General features: G+C 50.7%; 2 protein-coding genes, 1 long non-coding RNA gene and 1 other non-coding gene across 4 annotated transcripts; 2 read left to right on the top strand and 2 right to left on the bottom strand.

The window, feature by feature from the left end:
* Nucleotides 1-1,765: 1,765 nt before the first annotated feature.
* On the bottom strand, nt 1,766-3,938 carry LOC100898198 (uncharacterized). Its single transcript, XR_145304.1, has 3 exons — nt 3,823-3,938; nt 2,150-2,338; nt 1,766-1,959 (listed from the first exon to the last, which is right to left on the bottom strand). It is a non-coding gene; the product is annotated as an uncharacterized LOC100898198 (long non-coding RNA).
* Nucleotides 3,939-11,983: 8,045 nt separating this feature from the next.
* Nucleotides 11,984-13,336, top strand: LOC100904645 (alpha-tocopherol transfer protein). The gene is made up of 4 exons (XM_003739924.2): nt 11,984-12,320; nt 12,495-12,685; nt 12,807-12,926; nt 13,030-13,336. The coding sequence occupies exons 1-4, from the start codon at nt 11,984-11,986 to the stop codon at nt 13,270-13,272; spliced, it is 891 nt and encodes a 296-aa protein (XP_003739972.2). The 3' UTR covers nt 13,273-13,336.
* Nucleotides 13,337-15,602: 2,266 nt separating this feature from the next.
* Nucleotides 15,603-18,075, top strand: LOC100904500 (poly(A) polymerase type 3). Its single transcript, XM_003739923.1, has 8 exons — nt 15,603-15,722; nt 16,046-16,321; nt 16,482-16,651; nt 16,776-16,930; nt 17,023-17,263; nt 17,377-17,575; nt 17,666-17,836; nt 17,926-18,075. Exons 1-8 carry the CDS (start codon nt 15,603-15,605, stop codon nt 18,073-18,075), a joined length of 1,482 nt encoding a protein of 493 aa, XP_003739971.1.
* A 2,138-nt stretch (nt 18,076-20,213) lies between these two features.
* TRNAT-UGU (transfer RNA threonine (anticodon UGU)) lies at nt 20,214-20,286 on the bottom strand. Its single transcript has one exon. It is a non-coding gene; the product is annotated as a tRNA-Thr (tRNA).
* Nucleotides 20,287-22,384: the final 2,098 nt, after the last annotated feature.

Here is a 22,384-nt window from a genome sequence, read left to right as displayed (position 1 = left end):
TTCTTCCGTTCCTCCGTTCCTCCGTTCCTCCGTTCCTCCGTTCCTCCGTTCCTCCGTTCCTCCGTTCCTCCGTTCCTCTGTTCCTCCGTTCCTCCGTTCCTCCGTTCCTCCGTTCCTCCGTTCCTCCGTTCCTCCGTTCCTCCGTTCCTCCGTTCCTCCGTTCCTCCGTTCCTCCGTTCCTCCGTTCCTCCGTTCCTCCGTTCCTCCGTTCCTCCGTTCCTCCGTTCCTCCGTTCCTCCGTTCCTCCGTTCCTCCGTTCCTCCTCCGATTTCTCATGAATTATAAGTTATCGCTTGTCGTTCATCACAAGGTTCCTGATTGTATCACGCAGCAGAAAGTGAACCGCAAGTAACTCTTACTCTCGAAGCCCGCGCGTCAAGCTATCGATTCTCCGTGAGCTCATGAGTCATGACTCTGATAAGAGATGGCTAGCGCTAAGGACGAGGGGGCTTTGGAATACGATAATTCGCTGGCCAGAGGGTCTTGGGACGAATCTGATGAGGCTGCGAGTAGGACGCGAATCGATATGAGCCGTGATGTGAGTGACCCGGTTGATACCGTTCTGGCGAGTGAGACAAGTAGCTCGCTCGCGTGATTCGACACCGCGCTTATCCGTCCGGTCGATACTCTTGGAGTAGTTTCCGGTTAATCAATACCTTAGACTCAAGACATCCGACTTCCCAACAGATATCAACCGGGTCACTCACATCACGGCTCATATCGATTCGCGTCCTACTCGCGGTTGCAGCCGAACTGACCAAGAGAACGAGTATGAAGATGCACTAATCAAATAACTTATCAGAGATCTAAGGCGTATCTCGCCAGAAAGAATAATCCGACGGTTCTTCACCATTCCCAAAGGAGAAAACATATTGGTCTTTTCGGAGAATGAGGTATGAAATGATTATAGCCAATTAGATTGTCATAAGATGATGAATGCCTGGAGTGGGGCCGAGAGATTCGCAGTGAGATATCGGTGGGACGACCACCATCACTGTGAACCCTCAACAAAAACTTTCCTTCCCTCCTTCGGCGGACTCTTCATGGGAATTATGTTGGAGAGCTTCAGTTCTGGCGAACATAAACAACGGAGGATAGATTCAGCTGGCTTCGCGAAGTCCGTCATGGGATCCCTTCTCCATGAGGTTCTCATTCGGACATTCGGATTCATCGCTTTATCATTCTCAGACGATAGATAAACTTCGAACGTTCTCCCTCCATCTCCGCCATTATCATGATGTATCATTGGGTCAGAGGGAAGACCTCAAACGTATTCATCCAAACACGGATGGTTTGGAATAAAGACGAACTAGTAGATATAGGTAGACTACAATGATGGTCACGGGAATCGTGATAATCGCCCTTGGACACTAGTCCTTTCTGTCCCTTCTAGCTTGGTTGACTAGAGAATAGAGCACCGAATCAATGGAATACAGTGTTCATCGGTTTATTGCCCTGAAAATTGGATCTACGAAGTTCGAGAAGGGGGCGGTTCCCATATTTACATTTGAGCTGTGCGGCGATTTCTGACTGGGAGAGGGGTTCGATATGCCAGCATCAGTCTCTCTGACTTGTTGTGAGGGAAGGCATTTATATACTGCCGAGCGCTCCCGACCTTTGGTCAGATGATATATCTGGTGGACGACTTTCTGAACACTCGTATATGGGGTTACGAACAGATAGAATTATTGGCCGATTTTCTTTGATCCGAAATCTCAGAATCGAGTAAGTAGCTGGATCGTTTGATGCGACCTTCCGGTGCCTTCCATGCGACTTCGCTGTCGACCCCCGCCCCAGGATTCGGTCGGAAAGAGAGAGCGCATGGTGGTCGGCAGTTCGCCTTTGAAGAGGAGGTCGCCTAATGACTGCTTCCGGTTGTGCTCGTTGCGTCAAGTGATCGATCCCCGCGTCCTTCATCGTCGCGATGGCTCTGGTCTTCGATGGGACTGTCATCTGGGCCTGGAATCAATGCCGCGAATGACTTCGATATCTGTCGGCTGAGGAGCATTTAAACAATTAGCAACGGATTCCACTGACTTCCTCGTCGCTCAACATGACGGTATTCTCCCGCTCATCCGGAAGATCAGATGCACAGAGAATTCGGTCGGCCCAGGAATTGTCGGCAGTTCTCCGCGGAAACTCGACTCACCTGATGTTGGTGGGAACATCGAATGCGGGTTCAGTGTCTGAGATCTTGTATCTTCTGGATTTTCGATGAAAGGAATCATCGATGACGGGAAGGGGAGGCTCCCAAGACTGAGTAGGAAGCGGGGATCCAATAGGGATCCTGGCAGGAGCGGGAGCGGTCGAAAAGGCAGGGGCGGACACAGAGGTGGCACTGAAAATTGTGAGAAGTGACTCTACGAGGGAGCTTTCCTTAACTGACAAGGATCAGCTTCTGATCCCCTCCTGGACATGATCCACTCCAGAAGGGAACCGTGGGCTGCCAAGATTACCAGGAGCTGGATAAGTTCGGACGAAACGCTTCGGGCTCTGAAGCTAGGTGTGTTTGGATTTCCGAAATGCATGAAAGCTCGGAGTCTCGTATTCGAAATAGGCGGGAACTCATAATTTTTCATTGAGGTGCGATAGAAATCTCCATTGCGAGAAAGAAACTTTCGTACGGCTTTCGACCGGGAGTTTGAATGTTTTTATCAGTCGGGACGACTATTTCTGCGGATTTGCCCGCTTCGTGAAGTTCGATACCACAATAGCTGAATTGGTTCGGATATCAAGATCGAATGACAAGAGATACGATTCTTGATGTGCTGTTCACACCTCGACTCCCATGATTTAATCCGACGCCAGACGCAAAGCTCCCGACCGTCTCGCGAGACTGTCAGTGGGTTCCGAATTCCCATTTCAGAAGACTTCCCTCGTTGAGCCAGGTCGAACAATATGGGAATCGTACCTCACTTACTCCACGGGAAGGCAAATGACTCAAAATATCGGGTGCTCGAATGCGGGAGTCATGCGCTGTTTTGGAGACACAACAAAAATCCTGTTTGATAAGATCTTGTCTGACTGCCCGAGTCCGGACAACTTGTCGCGAGCCGAGCGTCCAGTAGCCCAATCGGATTGCACGCGAACAATCGGCGCGCGTCGCCACAAGAGCTCATCCTTCCGGAATGAATGAAATACGTTCTGGACTTTGCTTCTTGTCAATGATTCATTATGACTCTCGGATCAATGTTTGGCTGCAGCCCTCCGCTGTCGTCTGTCCTTGTGTCTGTTTGGTCGGTCGGTCGACTCGCTGGCTGGCTCATTCGCCGTTCGTAGGCAGGGCCAAAACGAACCGTAGGCAAGTAAAGAGTGCTCTTTCTGAAGCGGCTGACCCGCCCTCGCCGCGGATGATCACGATTCAGTCGACTATATCAGAGGTCGTATTTCTGGTTTAAAACAACCGAACGAAATTCCATCGAATTCATCTCACATGCACACAACAGCCAGTGGAGCTTTTGTTTTGAGGTATTTATGCTCAGTTCAATAAAACGAACTGACAAGTAACAGCGTCGGGTCACACTTATTTCTCAGAAGCGTAAATCATGTTTCTGTTGAAATGCTCGAAACGGATAATAACATGACGGGGAAGGCTGAGCGAAAACACAGAGAAGCGACTTTTTTGTCTTTTAGCTCTTGTGGCCCTCTTCTTCGGTTCTGTCTCTCCCTTTTCGTATTTCACTCGTTTTCGTTCTTGTTGCCGACGTCGTTACCAATCTCTGGCTCCGAGGAGAAGCACAACGTGACTTCATCCAGGTCGATGCCTTGTGTGGCTTTCAAGGGGCAGAAAATGATTTCAACTAGATAAATTACAGAACTTACTGGTTCCTGGTATCCCGAAACAGCTAGTCGTCGTGCTCACGGCGGAGCGCTCCGAGAGAAGTGTCGTGCCTGGAGGCGTCGTCGGTGAACTCTTGCTGTTCAGTCTGGACTCGCTCTTCAGGAAGAAACAATCGTATTGAAAAAAGCCCGAAATATCGGAGTTCGTCTCACAGAGTCGAGAAAATTTCTTGCATCCCTGTTCCGGTGCTATAGGAGCACGCTGCGATTTCCTGCGACACACCGGGAGATGAATGTCCACGAATTCCGATTCCCCGAAAGCTGATAATGACATCCTCTTCCAGAAGCGAATCTTGGATATCCGATGTCGTTCCTTCCGACTTGCTATGAACTACCTCAGGGCATGAACAGGCCTCGTAGAAGTGGACAACCCATTCTAATTTCATATTACCAACTCGAGTTGAGCGTGGATGATGGTACTCCGCAGGTAGGCAGGATTCATTGACCGAATCATCCACTCTCTGCGGATGGTGGCTGAGCTCCGAGATTACATTCTTATCCGTATTATCGAGTCGCTTATTGAGGGCCTCCGGAACCGTTGGTGCCCTTCTTCCGGGTCAAGATGCCTTAACGATGGGGTCCCGGGAAAACATGAAAGCATACCGCGGGCTTCACGATTCTCGATATTCAATGGTGCATCCGAGGGCATGGAGTGTATGCGTCCATGCTTGCGCTCTGTTCTTCCACCAATGCTTTTCCGTACGAGACCCACACCATTGTGTTCGAGCAGTGAGATGAAATAAGAGTGCAATAAAATCTGTAGCGACCTGGAAGGCGCGATGCCCCCGAGTTCATAGGCGTCGGATATCCCTAGATTCGTCGAACTCACGGCAGTCCTCGTCCACACCCACACCAGTCAAAGAAGACCGAGTGCGGACGGAACAGATGTTTCAAAAATTATGGGCGCGACTCTCGGTGCTTCCGAAGTTTAGATGCATACGATGCATGCGCAAACCAAACTTCAGAGAATTAATTAGCGGGAGATTTCGTGCCGGCAGATGTCTTTGAAGATGTTTCTAATCCAAGTGTACGGAATCGCGCGGATCGCTCGAACGTCCCCGATCCGGGGCGGTCCGCGAAACTTGGGGATTTGGAGATATCTGAGTGAGTGATTTTTCAGGAATCCGAGCGGGATCGAACCTTCCTGGCGCTATCGCGGTCGGCCTCGTCGCTGTAAGAAATACTAGCAAGCTCCGGTGGGAATCAAATGAACGTAAAAGAGTCACTAGAGACGTCTCTCCGGGCAACAAGTTGAGAAAGCCACCGCCAGGATATAGGCGTATTGATGATGACTCAAAGAATTCCTAACAATAACAAACTCGCATCGCTCTCCTTAAGTGAACTTTTACGGCGGCGGTTGATCTTTGGAGCGCGCTCATCCAAGTTTAATGGACGAGTCCTCTTCGTCCCCTCCATGAAAACGGACTTGCTATGTTTATACGATTGTTGTCTAAGCGAGCGGTCGAGAGGGAAGAACAACATCCGAAAAAGAAACGTGTTTCTTTGTGTGTTTCATCGAGCAAGGCATACTCCGCGAACGTGACTATCGCAATTTATGTACACGAATAGCTCGTCCGCCATGCGCTCAGGGATGGTTAAGCGAAAACATCTTTGAGACCCTTGGAAGAGCTCGCTGTCAGCAATAGCCCAAGATCTCAATTATTGTAGATCATCCGCCAAGGAACGTACCCTGAGAATCTCCCGCTCCTGATTCTTGCTCTGTTCCGAACAATGCTCAAAGTAGACCAGAGGGAAGTCCGCCTGAGGAGAACTTCGAGAATGGAAACTCACTTGACACGGAGGCTGACATTTGTTGGTATTGTTGTTGCTGTCCCTTCCCGTGCCATCGGTGTGTTGCAGCTTCTTCAAGGCGCTTTGCACTTGCTGCCGCTGTATGATCAGGATGCACCGCTCACATTTGCAGTTCCTACGAAGCGACAATGCGGTCAAATCGACGCCTCCGAGAAGGGGATTCATACTTGCGAAAGCCCCGTGCCCGCTGACAAATGTTCTCGGTTCCGTAGCCGAAGGCACTTACTTATATCTACACTGTTCCTTGTGATCCTTGACAGGATTGCGCTCATTATGATTTCGGCATCGAGCGCAAAGCCTTATGCGATTCGACATCTGAGAAAAAAACTTCCATTCGTACACTTTCAGAGGAATTGAAACACTCGGAGCATACGCAGCTTGGCGAGACACCCTCACAATCGATTCCAACCGGTCTAGAACCGCGTTAGAGCTTTGTGATCGGCGTCCGTAGACAGGAGTTGCTCTGGGCAGGACACTCCTGCCGCGGACTCTTCTTGGGATGCTCATCTTTCTACAGCTTGATCGAGCGAGGAGTCCTAGCTCAAAAGAGGCGTCGCAGGTTAGCAGTTCGACGTCAAGTAATCGCCGAGGGTACTAAGGTTCCGGAAGCGGATGTCTACCTCAAGGATTCGAAGGGCCGACATCCTGGGAGAACTCAATGATAATTTAGTTGATCTATCTCGATGACAGAATATATTATAGAGATTCATGTGTTGTGTATCGCATGGAGATGGAGGAGCCGTCCAGGGTCCGTGTGTCCTCCTTCCGAGCTCCATCGGATGTGATAATCAATTGTGCGATTCGGATACTTGACGCTGGCGTCGTTCGTAAGCTTGTCAGGAAACACAACGGCATCGCTCCCTATGTCGGGAGATAGGTCAATGAAGTTCCGCGAGAAGGAGCTCATCGGGAAATATTCACGATACCCCCGATCGACATTCTGTTCAATATCGAATCGAACGTTGAGTTTTCGGGATTCGTATAAGCCATAAGATCTTATAATCATTGATGAGAGCCCTCCGGACGCTATGCTTCAGGGCATGGTCCTCTGAGAATCTGAGTGCTATCAGGGGAAAGGAGTGATCTTCCGGAAAGTCCCTCAAGGAGGACGAGTTGAAATTCATATAATCCGGTAGCCTCTTGCTCGTCATGGACGAACCATCAAGAGAAGCAGCTAAGTTCCATCGAGAAATAACCGGGGTATTCATTATGAATGTCAGACCTCGACGAGCGTGATCGGAACCTCACCCCTCTCGTACGACAATTCATGATCGACCCGAACGTCGCTTAAACGCGGCTTCCACTGCGCTACGATGAAAATGACGAATCGTAACCGACGTAAGCGAGCGGCCAGAGATCTGCATTAGTTGCAGCACTGGGGCGAGAGTTCCCACCTCGGAGGCTCTAGGTCCAGGACTCACCTCAGCCAGACTCCGTTTTTTCAGCAACAAAAAAGGTGACACAGAAGTTTCTGATGCACAATACGGACACTCCGCTGTTTCTACGTGACTACAAAGGGTTGGTCTATCTCAGTTGAACCGCGCAGGCTTTGGCCGAAAGACCCGCCCCTCCCCGACATCCTCTCCGCCTCTTCGAGAAAGAAAAACATTCTTCTGCGCCATATTCGACCCTAGACTACGGATGCGGGGCAAGTTCTTCATGGATGAGCATTCTGTTCATGTGAAGGAAGGAGAAAACGGATTTTCAAGCGGATTGCACATTGTTGGGTGCATTCGGGGGAATCGAGAGAAATTTCACGAGTCTCTGTAATTCGATCTGGGAAGGTGGCGCGAAGACTGTTGGCGCGGTGCTCTGGAAGGGTCCTGGAGTGATCGGTCTCAAATCTGAGTGATCGCTAAGAATTCTGGAGCGGTCCTGATTTTCATTGAAAAAACACCGTGACGGCAAAAAGTTTCTGTACATGTATGTCTTGTGTAACGCTGACCCAAACCACGATTCCGTAGCTCAGTCCAAGTTGCTCTCATTCTCCAGTCGAGTGAACATTGAACCTAAACAATTATGGAACCAAGTTCGGGATTGACCGAGAACAAGTCATGAGTGACTCGCTTTCATTAGATTCAATGCGCTTCCGCATGTTCAGAGGCCCTTTGACATTGAACTCAGTGGAAGCGAAGATGATGACATCGTCTTTCTATGTTCCGATTTGGTTTGAGACACCGAGGAGGATGAGGTCCGAAGTCGAGAGAAACGCTCCGCGTCTCTCTCAGAAATTGTCATGAGTCGTGATGTATGTATAATAGCTCTCACCGACACACGCCAGGGAGCTTTCAATATCGTTCAGATTTATCATTTTTCGGAATCTTGGATTTGCGGAGCTCCCGTTGAACGAGAGAGTGGTTCGACAACGCTCTGAGTAAACATTCAGACCACGGAAATTGGTATCATGTACCTATCGAAGAGAACTGAGCCTGCGGGAGCCAGAGGGCGAGCAAGGCGAGGGAGACCTTCAGAGATATTCAAAGATCCGAGAACGATCGGGTGTTGGTTTTGAAGGACAGTATGACGCACCACACATGGATATCAGGCTACGGAATTCCGGGAGGATGTCTGGTCATGTAGTCCGCCGGCGTTGTGGGATTCGGGTCTGACTATCGTCCGCTGTGGGACCTCGCGGAATTCCGCGTCGGATTCCCGACCTCAAGCGGCCTGTGTCTGGAGGTTCTGAGCCAAGTTGAATACTCCGTAACCCTTGCGCCTAAATACACTGCATGCGTGCTTCGTTCTTGGAGTGCTCAGACCTAGAGTGCGAGGGCCAGCGGCCATAGGTGCAGATGGGAATTCCTGAGGCTCTGCTTACTGAATCGAGATGCAGTTGTTCATTCGGAACGAGCCGGAATTTCCATCGCGAAGAATGGCGGCAGCTGAGAATCTTTGGCTCGAGTAGGATGATGGATATAAGCCTTCCCTCCACTTTTCCCCGTAGAGATTCGCGTTCTATCATTTCTGAAAGGGGATTTTCTTGGACGCTCATGGAAGACTCATCCGGCCGTACGCGGGCGACAATTTGGAAACCACGAGACGGAGAAGCTGCGAGCCAACGCTACCCGGATAAGTATAGGACAGACTCCCCGAGTATTCGAAAGTATCCCATCACAATACGTCATATTCGACAGAATTCGAGGGGGTTAAGCTGGGTGGTCGAGCCCAGAGTGCAAATGTTTGAGGAGGAATCAATCAGAGCTTAGATGAGTAATCAGAGCGATCAGAGGTTAGATGAGTAGTCAGAGCAATCAGAGGTAAGATGCGTAATCAGAGCAATCGGAGGTTAGATGAGTAATCAGAGCAATCGGAGGTTAGATGAGTAATGATGCCCTCCTATTGGAGGGCATGCTCTGATTACCGAGCATGCTCTTTTTGACGGGCGTGGTTTGGGAGAGCTTATTCGGGCGGGCACTCTTCAAAATCCCTATTCAACAGGCACCACATGCGGAGGAGTCGGGCGTAGACGAGCTTGCAGATGTAGATGATGCGTAACTGAATGTGATATGGATTATCCATAGTACGGTTTCTTCATAGTATGAGAGGCAGACGAGCATTCGTTTGCGTGCAACCCCTTCACGGCGCCCGGGGCGGTCAACGGTTTGAAAATTCTGGGCGCGATCAACCGAAATGCTGCCCCCTGTCCGAATGTTTTTCGAGAGGAGTTACCAAAATATTCACAAATATAGCCATTTTTTGAATTTCGAAGCCGAAAATGCCGCCCCCTCGATAGTGCCGCCCGAGGCGAACCGCCCCCCGATTGCGAGTTCCCCTCGCGTCCCAATCGAGAGATCCTCGAATCCAAACGGGAATGCCCCATAAGGAGCAAAACCATTCGCTTGGCACCAATCTGGGGCCCTAAATAGTTACCGGGCATGCCCTCCGATAAGAAGAAATACGGTACCTTGCGGGGTCGCAAGCTTACATTCGTTGTGCACTCCAGTCATCCCCGGCTTGCTTTAGCTCCCGAAAAAATCGCAGGTGCATTTTCGGATATCAAGACCTTGAGCAGGAGGCTCATCAGGGCGGATAAGACCGAGGCGATCGTCAGATAAGAAGATCCTCGGGCTCGGAACCTCCATGGACATTCATGTCGCCATTTTCCTCCTTCAACATTTCTGGCTGGTAGTACAATACTGGGAGCTGGGCCTGAATCGCCCAAGAGGCACCTGAATCCAGTCAGGCCAAGCTTCCCGACTCGCCAGTCTCCGAATCTTATTCTCGGAGCTCGTGATTCGTTTTGGGCTCCGCGTTTTCGGCGAGAGCTGTCAGTCCAAGAAACCTGAATCAAGAATATGAACCCTCCCCTAGTCCAACTACTATTTATGCTGAAGCGGGCAAGGTATTACATAATCAGGGCCGTCATATAGGAACCTTCGGCGAAGAATTCGATGTCGACCCGGCTCGACAAACAACGTTCCTGCTTGACTTCTTGCAAGCAGTGTAACCCAGAATCCAGAAAGAAGAATTAGGCCCTTATCGCAGCGCTCGTCTCTTCTTTGAAGGTGAACCTGATTACACCACTCGGGGGCGTGCGTTTGGCGTTCAATGAAATTTTCTCGCTGGTCCGGAATAGGTGGAATTGCTTCGTTTATTCGGGATATCTTATCGGCATCCGAAGTCAACGCTCAGTCCACTGTGAAATCAGAAAACGGGATTCTCTGCATACCCTCGTCCATATTCGGCTTCCCGCATTGCGCAATATTGGGTGCTCTAATTCGATTAGGTGCTTCCGTTCTCGCTACGGAATTCATAATCGATGAATAGATGGGCGAATCGCGTCAAAAAAGATCCTCGTCGATGGAGATTAGATCTCCTCGAGAAAATATTTGGACTCTTCACTTGCATCATTCCAAAATGTCAAATAGCTTAATGAGTGCCTCTGCTGTCAGCCTTCAGAATAATCTGTCGGCTGCCCGCTTTCATCGCTGACGCTGCGAGCGGTGCTGTGCGGAAGGCTGTGTGTTGTCCGCGCGGAATGTGATCAGCGCTAGAAGGCTCCTTTTCAGGGAGAGTCACGGCGTCGAACCCACTCCCCTGCGAAGGAACTTTGGTGAACACTTCCAGAGGGGCCACATGGGCTCCTACGGACTTGCATCTTCTGCGCCGACGAGGCAACAAGCCGTCCCTTCCCGGTTCTGGCTGTTTGTCTGCCCGCCTGGCCGCCACGGAACCGTAGCTGAGACCCGTGCCTTCTGAAGCCGCTGGAGAACCAAGCGCTACGAGTCGGAAACAGCGCTGCTGAGGTTAGTGCGGTGGAAATATTCCGAATAGAGAGTATCCGAAGTCAGGATGAATTCCTCAAGTTCGACTCTGGGAATTCCATCTTCCATTGAGTTGGAAGTCTCCCCAGCGCATCGGTTTTCTTGATTCACCCAGTTTGGTTGAGACCTATGACCGAACCGACATTCAGAAATGGCGTATTCACCGCCAAATATTCCGAGCGGACGTTTGAGTCGTACATGGATACGTATAGCGACCCGTACGCGAGCCTTCGGTGCCATGCAGCTGCTTTACGGTCCACGTTGCTGGGGTTGAGACACCAGAATTTTTCTGCGGGGCCCTTCTTCGGCGCACGGTGAGGGGAGGTCATTCGATTGCGCAACCGAGCAATGACCTCCCGCGGACTTCGTTGTAGACAATGCTGCGATCCGATGCGAGCTTGCGAAGCAAGGACGAACGCGTCGGGGCCATCTGAAAACCACCTTTTCTAGTTCGCCGGTGAATGGAGTTCAGCAACGAAGCTGAGCCGAAGTTGCTGCAGGGCCATTATGGGGAACTTCATATCGGTCGCCTTCGTGGAGCCGTTTGAGCAAATGATCGCCACGACATCATTCAGCGTTTCCTAAATGGGCTTGCAATAAGATTATCTGATGGGACAGGTGAAACTTTCGACACTGAGGGCTCGTCCGCCTGAAGGCTTGTAACCGCGATCGGCTTAATCGAAATCTTTCTATTCCGGCTCCGTAACTAGTACTCGATTGTATATGAGCGAAAATCTCACATCCGTCGTATCGAATTCGCGAGCCGGCTCGAATGCGTTTCCGCCAAGTAATTCTCTGGGCGAATTCGGAGTTGCACTCTAGTTTCTCAGTCAGAGCATCGCGGAGCCCGTTCCCACACCTCAATGCCTGGGACCCATGATCGAGGGGGAATTCCGCGTTTGAGACTCGGCAATTAGTTTCTGCATTCGAAGGAGATCGATCGAGATCCCCAGGAGGATCATCGAGACCTTAGAGGAGCTCAATCAGACTGCCAACTCTGGAAGAGATCACCCAATATTAGCAGATTATCTTTTGCATCGATTCTAGAATTCAGATCGCTCTTACAGATGAAAAGTTGGTCCGAAATAGCCGCGGAGGAACTGGGGGAAACGCCGGAAATCAGGGAGAGCTCCCTCCGAGATTTGAGGGCTCTCATCCGGACTCAGGGTCGTCCATCGGTTAACTATGAGGACGATGATGAATTTCTCATCAGATTCCTGCGGACGTGTAAATTCAATGTCGACCGTTCCTTCCGGATGGTCAACAACTATTATCTCAATCGAGCATCGCACAGCAACAAGATAATGCCAAAAGGGAAGGGTCCCCGTGACACAGAGTTCTACGCGAAACTTCAGACCTTGACAGTTCTCAAGAAGAAAAACCACGACGGTTCAACAGTTGTCAGTAAGTCATTACATCATCTCTGTGCGCTCTTTCATCGATATACCTCCATCATGAATGCCCCGCGTTCTCTCTTGTGATACTTCCCTTCTGCCGCGGTCCTGACGAGAAGGATCGAGCGTAGCGGCGATATCGTGTACACGAGGATCACGTCATTCTCTGCTCTCTCATTTCCAGTTTTCCGTAAAGGGGGTTGGGAGCCGTCTGACGGTACTGCTGTGCATGCTGACATGCTATTCCTAGGTTTGTATCTCCTGGAATGGCTTACAAGAGATCCCGAGGTACAAGTGACTGGGATCAGCTTCGTTTATGACTGCGATGGTTTCGGCATAAGACACCTGCCTTATGTTGACCTGGCAGTCTTTCAGGTTAGTGCTTTGGAGAGAAAATGAACATCCTCGGTGATCATTCTCTTCTTTTACTGAAGCGTTTCTCGTATTTAACGCAGGCACGCTTTTTTCGGTGCGAATCTGAGAATTCCTTTTCTAGTTCTTGACGAGCTGTATCAACAACAGCTATCCCATGCGGGTGAGAGCTATTCACGTGATGAACGTGCCCATGCCGTTCCGATTCGTCCTTAATCTCGTGACTCGATTGCTGTCTCAAAAGGTGAAAATCCTGTCGACCTCTGAAATCCTCGCTGAAAGATCATATCAGTCGTTCTGACGCCTTCCTGAAGCGAAACTCAAAACGAATTTCTTCCTGTTTGAAGGTTCGGGAACGTTTCCATGTGCACACGGATAGAGAAGCTCTGTTGGGTCACATCGATCCGAAAATACTTCCCCTCGAATACTCGAAGAAGTCGCAATGCGGGACGTTCGACAATCGATGGATGTTCGAGAAGCTGTGCGAGCGGCACAATTGGTTCGTGGAAAGAAGTTTCTACGGACTCCAAAAATCTGCCTGTGATAAAGAGCTCGACGTCGACGTCGGCAAGAATGCCTGGTTTCCCTGAAGCTGGCAGCCCGAGTCTTGGCTCCCGCAGAGTCAAAGGGAAGGGTATAGCGCACTGTCCGAACCTCTCGGATAGATTCAGGACCTTACACGATTGTTTAGCCTCTCTCTCCACTCTTTCTGGATCAGGATGCGCTTCTCCGGCCCAGCATCCGAAAGATCCACGAGGAATGGGTGAAGGCAGCTTTTTCTTCCAAGCGGAGTGCAGATCCTGCATTCATGATCCATTGCACGAGGGAACCGCGATACTCGTTGAGAATGCGCTGCGGAGGGGCAGGTGTGATATAGGAAGCTAGAAGGGATTAGGTACCTACGTCAAAATCGGGAAATAAGGATATCCATGACATCGTCGTGGAGGAAACACAGGCTCAATAATTCAGCCGGATTCTGAGAAATGAAAGATATGGAGTTCAATTTTGGATTGCTTGCGCGATGTAGACAACTAGCTTGTCTGATGAGTAAGTCGACTTAGGACACGCCTCCGTGGAGAATATGTTATTTCTCAGAACATTTTCACTAGTGCACAAAATAATTTGAAGACCCCCAGTCATGATAGATAAGAGCCTTTAATCGCCTTCGATAGACTTTCCCTGACAAGGAACTTCCGTGGACGGGGAGCGTAGTTTCTCACAAGAGTGGGCCTAAAGTCATTGAGAGACACCGTCAAAGTCTGATATGACAGGCGACGGTATCGCTCACTTGATGGGGTGGCGTTCGGACACCTAATCTTCCTTTGAACATCGGTATCTGAGGCTCAGTGTGATCTCTCGAACTCACTCAGTAGTGTCCGAAAATGTATGATATATAAGGTAACTACTTATCACGAATGGAGGGAAGTTCGAGGGCCCTCGATTGGCAATTGATCGTCGATGACAAAATCGGCAGGGTCTCGGAGGGGGCGAGCTCATAGGCTTTCGGAACTGATGTTTTTCCTTCATCATCATGGAGGAATGTGGATGGAAATCCCCGATACACACCTTGTGAAGAGTTCAAAGAGATCCGAGGTCGCGAAGAGAGAGACCCTGCGGTCGTCATTGAACTATCTTACCGGACAGAGGTTTCCTTCAGGGAAACGTAAAGGGGAAAAGCAAGAGATATAGAGGAATCCACCCTGCAGCCACGTGAGGGCGGACCTGCGGCCTAGAAAAAAAACTTTCTGTCAAATATTCTGTTCTCGATGAAATCACGACTTTATTAAATTCTTCGATTTTTCCCGCTGTGTCTTGGAACTTCGTTGCCCGAACAGTATGGGCAGCTCTCTCGCATCGCCGTATCCATGGGCCTTATCTGAAGAGAACTATGCGGAAATGGTAAAACCGCTCGAGAAAGCGAAATATCATGGCCTGGGTTTGCACGAGTCAGTCGGAGACGCTACGTGGGTCGAGCTCAACAATCTATAGTGGAAGCTCCCGCTTGCAAACCTATTGAACTAATGACTAATGACGGATTCTGAGTCGACTAGCCAGTCGATGGATTAAGAGCGAGAAAATATAGCACCGATGTCGCAGGGCAAGGGAGACAAGTTGCGAGGGAGTGGATTTTTCTGTCAGCGCAACCGGGAAAATTCGGGAATTCAAGGCAAATTCCTACAGATTGACCCATCCCTTTACGGACGGAGTCGTGCAAAGCCTCACAGAGAAATTCCGTGTGGTTTCGGTTTGGGATGGTGAACCCAAGATGTCACCTACTGCCGGCTCGCAGAAGGTCCGACGGGGGTCGTATCGATAGTGGGATATCTCCTCTCGGAAACCGAGAAAGCTCTGAGGCAGAACCACTCGGTGACAGATGAGTTTCCTAGGAATGGAAGCCGCTACGGACGCGGGTTCCCAACTGAGCTTCTGTCAGAGAGACTTACAATCGCTCTCGGGCCGTTGGCAAACCGAGCTTGAGGAAACTTCCGAGTGTAGACACTGGCATCTGTGTTCACGGTTACAACGACGGCAAACGATGACGACAACAGACGTCTGCAGCTTTGCAGGATGACTCATATGCTCCGAGTGTTTCGGAGATCTCTATCATCATAGGCCGTCCCGGTGTTGAACGAGTCCTTCAAATCGATCTCTACCGCTCTGGATGATCTTCCCCCGAGCCGCGGAACGTTCTAGCCGAGCGGGAAGGTGGTAGGTGCCAAGCGAAAGGTGTGATTCGATTTCCCTTAGAGGAGTTCGTCTGAGAACCGGGGGCTAAATGCTCCGAGACTCATGGCGTCGAGCGATAATCGGAGTACGCGTCAAACTCGGAAAAACATCGAACAATCGAGGCTCAGATAATAACGAAGCTTTTCGGGTGATGCTGACCGAGAAGAAATCTCCGTGGCCGAGCGCTCGTAATATGAGTGATGCCCATCATCTCGCCGATGACGATAGGATATCGCTCCTGACCTCGAGGAGTCTCCGTGATCATGAGCCCGCTCCCGTGGAATACTGCCATTTGACCCACAGTTTGCGCCAGGTTCGTTTCATTCCGCGCTGTTTCCGAAACGGACTCCGTGTTTGGATCTGGGAGACCCCCTCTGGCGTTTACGATCTAGGGTGCGAGGGACTTTCCGTCTGGCCTCTCTTGATTCATCCTCTTTTCCCTCCGGGGCTCCCGACCCACTCGGTGTCTCTGTTCTCAAAGCTTCGGAGCGTTGAAGCTCCTCAGAAGATGGAAACGCTATCCGCACGACCCGCGCAAACGCTCGTGCGGGAGCTCGACGGCACCGATCGAAGGGCGGGTATTGTGCTCTTCCTACGTCTGCGATTTCTGCGAAAGAACGTTTCGGTTTTTTTCAGCTCCTATACCAACAAAAACAGTACGAGTGCGAACGCCGCGTGAGTGAACGCCACGAGGTCATCAACAGAATGCTGAGTTTCCTCCGAGCTTGGCTCTTCAGCATGATGGAGTCCAAGGGGCTTCGCGAAGCCCTCAACTCTATGCCGACATTCCGGTTGCGACAATTTGGCTCGTTGCGGCTCGGTGTACAGGATTTTTATTCCGATATCGATCTTTGCTTTGTTGCTCCTCGGTGGGTAACAAGAGAGGAGTTTTTCACCGGTTTCCCGCGGATGGTGAGTACCTGCTTGTGACAAACGAAGGTTATCGCCAGTATTGTGGCCACGATTGATGAGACAAGAGTGGGTCGGAAGTCGCGCAAAATTCGAGGTTCCTGACCTCCGTGTTGACTGCAGCGCTCCTCGACTTTTTCAAGCTGCGTTCTGTTTTCGACAGCTCGAGCAGTACTCTCACGAGATCACGAAACTGAGTGTTTTGCCGTCCGCCTACGTACCTGTGATCCGAGCGACCTGCCATGACATCCAGGTCGACATAGTGTTTGCCCGAACCGAAGTCGACGAAATCTCGAGAGAGCTCGATCTCCTGGCGGGAGCCAACATTGAAAGGTTTCGTGGCCGAGCTTTGCGGAAAATCACAGCAGTTCGAGTTCGATAGCTCTGAGTATAAGTGCTGGTCTTCCGCTCGCGCCCTCGCGGAGACATCGTGGAAACTAAAGGCACTATATTTTAGTTTGATCTCAGATATCCGGTGCGTGCGATCTTTGAACGGGTATCGCGTTACAGAAATGGTGCTCCGGTTCGTGCCTCGATACCGGGTTTTCCAATTGGCTCTGAAGGCGATACGCTACTGGGCTAAATGTCAGAAGATTTATTCGCACACCTTAGGTGAATCCGCAGCGCTCATTTTCTTCTATTCTGAAACGAGACATGATTAGATTTGCTCCGACGTGCTTCTAACATTCTCCGAAGCGTCGCAGGTTATTTAGGAGGCGTATCATGGGCTATACTCGTCGCAAAAGTCTGTACCATGTTCCCGAAAGCTGGCGCTGCCCGGATCCTGAATAAATTCTTTCTGGTCATGAGCCAATGGAGATGGCCGGAGCCAGTGATGCTTTTGCCGGAGGGATACGGCGTCAGCTCCCAGCTGTGGTCGATCACGCAGATGCCGTGGGATATCATGCCCATAATTACACCTGTTTATCCGCAGCAGAATTCAAGGTATTCCCACACAGGAGTCGGAGTAGGAATCTACTGGAGTCTCCCTCGATGAATCACTCTGCGAACGAATTCCATCTCTGGTGGCTCCAATCAATCTTCCCACGTTCTTCCAGTTTCAATGTTTCAAAGAGTACCTTGCTCGTGATGAAAAATGCGCTCACAGAAGGAGTCCGCATCACAGATGACATACTCATGGAGAGGTGCGACTGGAAGTCGTTTTTCCATCCAGTTCACATAGCCGATATGTATGAACATTACGTTGTACTACAGACATTCCGTTACACTACCGACCCTCACGAGAAAGAACTATGGGTATGCTCGATTGTCATCTTCCTGCATAGATGATCATCTCTGATCGTAGTATAATTGCCGCCCGAATTATTCCGGTGGGATATTCCTCAGATAATGTCAGTGGAGCGGAGTATGAAAAAATTTCTGAACGGAATCGATGCTTGTGCGCGTTGCGCTATCAAGTATCTGCACGTGAGCCCCGATTACTCAGTCCTCACCCGGCAAGACCATATCCAGGTCTCTTGGCTGTTCGGAGTCCAATTCCTCCCTGAAGCTAAACAGGTCAGGCAAGAGTTCCGATTCATAACTCAGGCAAATCCTGACGCGACGCTGATCTGGCAGGTCGAATAACTCCTTCTCGCATCGTGCAGTACCTCGGCGATCTGAGCACACATACCGACGGTTTATTCACGGCGGTCGATAGCTCACTGCCGCCAAAAACCCTCTCGCAAGATAAAGATTTCATAAGGAGTCTTTTTGTGGATCGACGTCACGCTTTGGAACTCATGGAAATAAAGTGATCGGTAAATGATGGTCTCTCAATCGGTTTCGACTCGCCGGTCGATCGACTTTCAGCTTGAAACCGCGGAGCAGCCTCGACTGGCTCTATGCATCTTTGCCCTCCGGGTGTTAGCTATGCGAATCGAGCCAGTGAACAAGTACCCAAGGTGCGGTACGAGGCCACCACGGAAGACCTCCGGGACAAAACTCGAGTATCGGGTCTTATATGGAGGTATTCCCGTACCAGTGGTCGCTGAGCGAAGGGCTCCATTGATTGGTACCAGCCGCGATAGCGATTGCAGGCTGTCGAGAGCTTCGACTCCGCGCGGATCGGCTGTCTTACGAGAGGGAGAGAGCACATCATTGTCCTGCCGGAGGGTACTTGCAGTGGTTGGTTCACCACTTCTCGAGCGCCGAAGCCACGGGAGACTCTCCTTTCCCCTAGGCGGGAAGTCATAGCTCAAAATGGGAGTCAATTGGCCCTCAACTGCTGATATCTCCGATAAGCAGTTTCGGCTTGTTGAGGCCCTTGGCGAAGTCAATCGTTTGTATGAAGTCATCCAGCTGGATTTGCTGAATGCAAAATGAACGGATATACCTGCATGAAGTTTTCTGACAGGAGAACGAGGACCCCGGAAGGACCGTCCAATGTCATTGAGGGCGAGACCTGCAGGCAACTCCAAACCAATCGCACAGTTCATTGAGAAACTTTCGGATGTTGATTACTGGCACTGGCCGATGTAGGGAAGTCTGAAAGAATCAAGAAGTACAAGAGACTAGACTAAACCTATCATAAGTCGATTTGAAAGTTCTAAGCTTGGAATTGATACGACAGCGCTGGAGTCCTCAAGGCTTCAAGCGCCCCGGAGAGCTCGTCGCTCTCGAGAGCGTCTGATTGGAAGCCCAAGGAAGCCGTATAGATCAGGATCTTATTCGGCCCGTAATCTTATCGAGGGCGAGCATTCCCTCTCACATCGCCAACGGTTTTTGCTCATCCGGAGCAAACCCTCGCTCTAGCTTCCTCTCTGTCCGACGAAGCTGTTGGACAAGTCCTCTACATGTGCATTCTCGAGGATCCTGTTCAAGAAGGAACGTCGCGCTCACCGAGGTTATCGGATGTGAGCAGCTAGTCGTAGGAGCTGTCTGTGCATATACCTTCTCTATCGAAGCGATTCCGGCGGAGGATCCGTGAGCCGAGTCTCGGAAAAGAATTATCCTGAGAAGTAGGCACCGTCGTAGAGCGGCTACCTCTCTTCCAGCACTTGGAGAACATTCGAGCGAATGCCGGTCCTCCGAACTGACTAGAGTGCCCGCGAAGTGCGAAGAGAATCCCACATAGGGAACAAAAGCGAATCGTTCCTTCACCCGAGCCGTGTGAATCCCTCTCGATACGCTGCTTCATCAGGAGCATTTCTCGCGCGTGTGATTAGGGAGGTATTCGAGGCAGCCCCGCCGACCAAGAAGCGTACTTATATGCATTTCAGGCGAAAAATTCACGAAGCATTCAGGGATGGATTTGCGCGTGGCACTGACTCGATCTTTGCGTCTCAACCGATTTCCCCGGAAAGCGACGCAAGGATAGCCGAGGAGTGGGTGGGAGATCTCTCGCGAACCAAGGCTCTCAAGGATGCCCTCAATCAGTATTTAACGATCGATCTCTCCAGGGCTCGATGGCCTTGATGCTTGTTCCGTCTAGGAAGGCCTGCTGAGGGCCTGTACGAGAAGCCTCATTTGGATCGCTTGGGAGTACCTTCCACACGATGTGGTTGGAGGTTTCTTGGGACTTGACCTATAGCGAATCGTATAGATCGCATGACATGCATTTTTTCTTTCTCTCCAAGGCGTTCCTGTTCCTCCTTCGTCGGGGAGCGATATCATTTGCGATAGCCTCGAACTCCCAAGGAATGGATGTGTCGGGTGGGGAATGGGCTCACATTGATCGGCCATTCTTTCTGCGAGTTCCCCCCTTCTCGATATCGAGTCGGCATGTCTACTCCTTTTCCGGATGGCCATACCCTTCCCCCTTCGAGCCCGATCGACGGCGAGCGTCTCATCGGGTCCCGGAGACTCACATTGAAGCCTCGGCAAAGGGCGGAAGTGGGTCGTTCGTACGTTAGGATCCCCCTCCGTCGGTATGGAGCATCATCCATAAAATGATAGGCCCCGACGGGATTTGAACCCGTGATCTTCGGTTTACAAGACCGACGCCTTAACCACTAGGCCACGGCGCCATCGTAATTTATTAAAACTCGCAGAACTCAAGAGTCACGAGGACTGTAATGAAAAGAGCAGTTCAGAAATCTCCAGCGACGACGCCAAGCAAGTCGATCTCCCTTCGAAAGAAAACGCTCCTGGAATAAAGCTCCGCTTCTATGCTAGAATCGCCTCCTACTTACATCTCTCTGCTGCTCCCCGAATCCTTATGGATGACGATATTTGGTCTCGACATAATCCGTTGAAGACCATCGGGAGGAAGAGGAATTCATCGCGAGAGAATGACCTTCCTGAGAGAAGTTGTCTCGGGCGATGATGAGCATTCTCCATCAATCTGGTGCGCGGAAAAGAGCCAGAGAAGGAGGACTCCGAGTTTCATGATAGAGTATCATCGAAAATGATCAACACAGTTTTTTCCCTGTGGGCATGACACAATAGAGACTCACATCCTGATCTCTTGAACCTGATTATATCCATCACCGAAATGTTCGTGAATGTCAATTACCGCCGCGATAGCGCTAGAGGGCCCAAGACCTAAGCGGCCGTCGCGGCGATCTGTTCAAAGAATATATCTTTCGCGTGTGTGTTCCCCTCAAGGTGAAATGTATCCTGCATGAGCGCTCTCTTGGAGTGATAAAGGAACGGAGGAACATCATTGATTATGGAAAAGGATAATATCATAGAAGAGCGGAGGGTTCCCTTCCAGCGATCGCCATCCGGCAGCGTTCTCCGTTCAGTCAATGAAGACGACGATCTTTTTCCAGAGCCGTAGGGATCCCTATTGTCGATGCGTGTCGAGAGGAAGGCGACCGCGGAGTACGCATCAGGCGTCACGTCTTTGTCTTGCTGCCTTCGTAAGCGCAGATTCACCTCGTAGCGAACCTGCAATCTTGGAAGACGAGTCCAGGCTTCTTCGTGGAAAGCTTTGGAGAGCTTCTCTTTGAACCTCTCGCTTCCTTAGATGAGATTCGGTGGAGCCTACAGCAGCGCAAGCTCGAGACTCACATCGGATGACTAGACGATGTCTGGGTACACGCTGATCGTCCTCGATTCCGACTCACCAAAGAGAAACGGAGATCTCCCCGGTGCATTCCGGCCATCCGCTGACTTCTCATAGGGAGCGCTCTTCGCTCTCATTCCGGCGGAGGGAGCGCTGCCGATAAGTTTGGTCATACGGCTATACAGAGGAAATTCCTCCGGCGAGCCCAATGCATGCTTTCCCCACGAGGACCCTCGGTTCTAGATAAAGTCGAGAAGTTGTGCAAATACGGCGACGTAGAACTCGAGATATCCCGAATTCCTTATGATGTGAGGATCAATACTTGCTGTATTTCACCGGTGCCCGAATAAAGAAATCACGGAACTCAGAATCCGTAACAGTTGTATTGTACGCGGAGTTTGCTGTGAGGTGGAACTTTTCGTTTGGTGCCAAGGGTAGGAAGCGTCTCCGTCCGGGCTTCGACTATCTCAGCGGTATGTTCGGAGCAATCGTGATGAGCTGCTCTGTCCTCCAATGGCAGGCATCCCTCTATTTCCGACCTTGATTGGCCCTGTCCCGACTCATGTCTACCAACCATCTCGTCCGGTCTAAATCAATCCCGGCGGTTCCGGTCGCGTCTGCTCATGGACGCGATTTTCTCCTTTCGGTCTCGGCCCTGCCAGCTGTCGGACTGTCCCCGGCGTCAGACCCTGATCCTCAGTGAATCGCAAAGGGCAGTCCGGAATAGGCTTCCTTGCGGCCTGTCAAAGAAAGTTGCGATGGAGTTCGCGGAAATCGCGGAGATGCTGATGATTCACTCCGGGATCTTGAATTTCGTAGTGTCAATGAAACGCGAGGCTGAACAGGCTATCGATACGTCTCCGTGCACCTCTAATCTTTCGATGGTCTCAACATTCATTTTCGCACAGGATATGCAATAATTCCCACCGGGTACCGGCGATTTCCTCGCTCTCCTCGATTGAAAAGTCTCCTGAGATGGGGATAAGAGGAGGGTCCTAATCGACCGCGTTTGACTCACCGTGGGGGTTGAAGGAAACTCTCTGGGGGGGTGCGGGAGGGGTGGGCGCCCCGATTGCTGAATGCATCCTTATCGCGGTCGCATAGATCAGTCGAAT

The sequence above is a fragment of the Galendromus occidentalis genome, unplaced genomic scaffold (genome assembly GCF_000255335.2).
Source record: "Galendromus occidentalis unplaced genomic scaffold, Mocc_1.1 scf7180000076600, whole genome shotgun sequence".
Taxonomy (NCBI): domain Eukaryota; kingdom Metazoa; phylum Arthropoda; class Arachnida; order Mesostigmata; family Phytoseiidae; genus Galendromus; species Galendromus occidentalis.
Note: the sequence above shows the minus strand (reverse complement) of the source record. Positions and strands in the feature narration are given on the sequence as shown.

Coding starts and splice junctions, on each gene's coding strand:
- LOC100904500 (XM_003739923.1), top strand. CDS start 15,603: ATGAGTGATGCCCATCATCTCGCCGATGACGATAGGATATCGCTCCTG. Junction 16,931..17,022: donor GATTTATTCGCACACCTTAG/GTGAATCCGCAG, acceptor GAAGCGTCGCAG/GTTATTTAGGAGGCGTATCA. Junction 17,264..17,376: donor TATCCGCAGCAGAATTCAAG/GTATTCCCACAC, acceptor ACGTTCTTCCAG/TTTCAATGTTTCAAAGAGTA.
- LOC100904645 (XM_003739924.2), top strand. CDS start 11,984: ATGAAAAGTTGGTCCGAAATAGCCGCGGAGGAACTGGGGGAAACGCCG. Junction 12,321..12,494: donor CGACGGTTCAACAGTTGTCA/GTAAGTCATTAC, acceptor TCTCATTTCCAG/TTTTCCGTAAAGGGGGTTGG. Junction 12,927..13,029: donor CTCGATTGCTGTCTCAAAAG/GTGAAAATCCTG, acceptor TCCTGTTTGAAG/GTTCGGGAACGTTTCCATGT.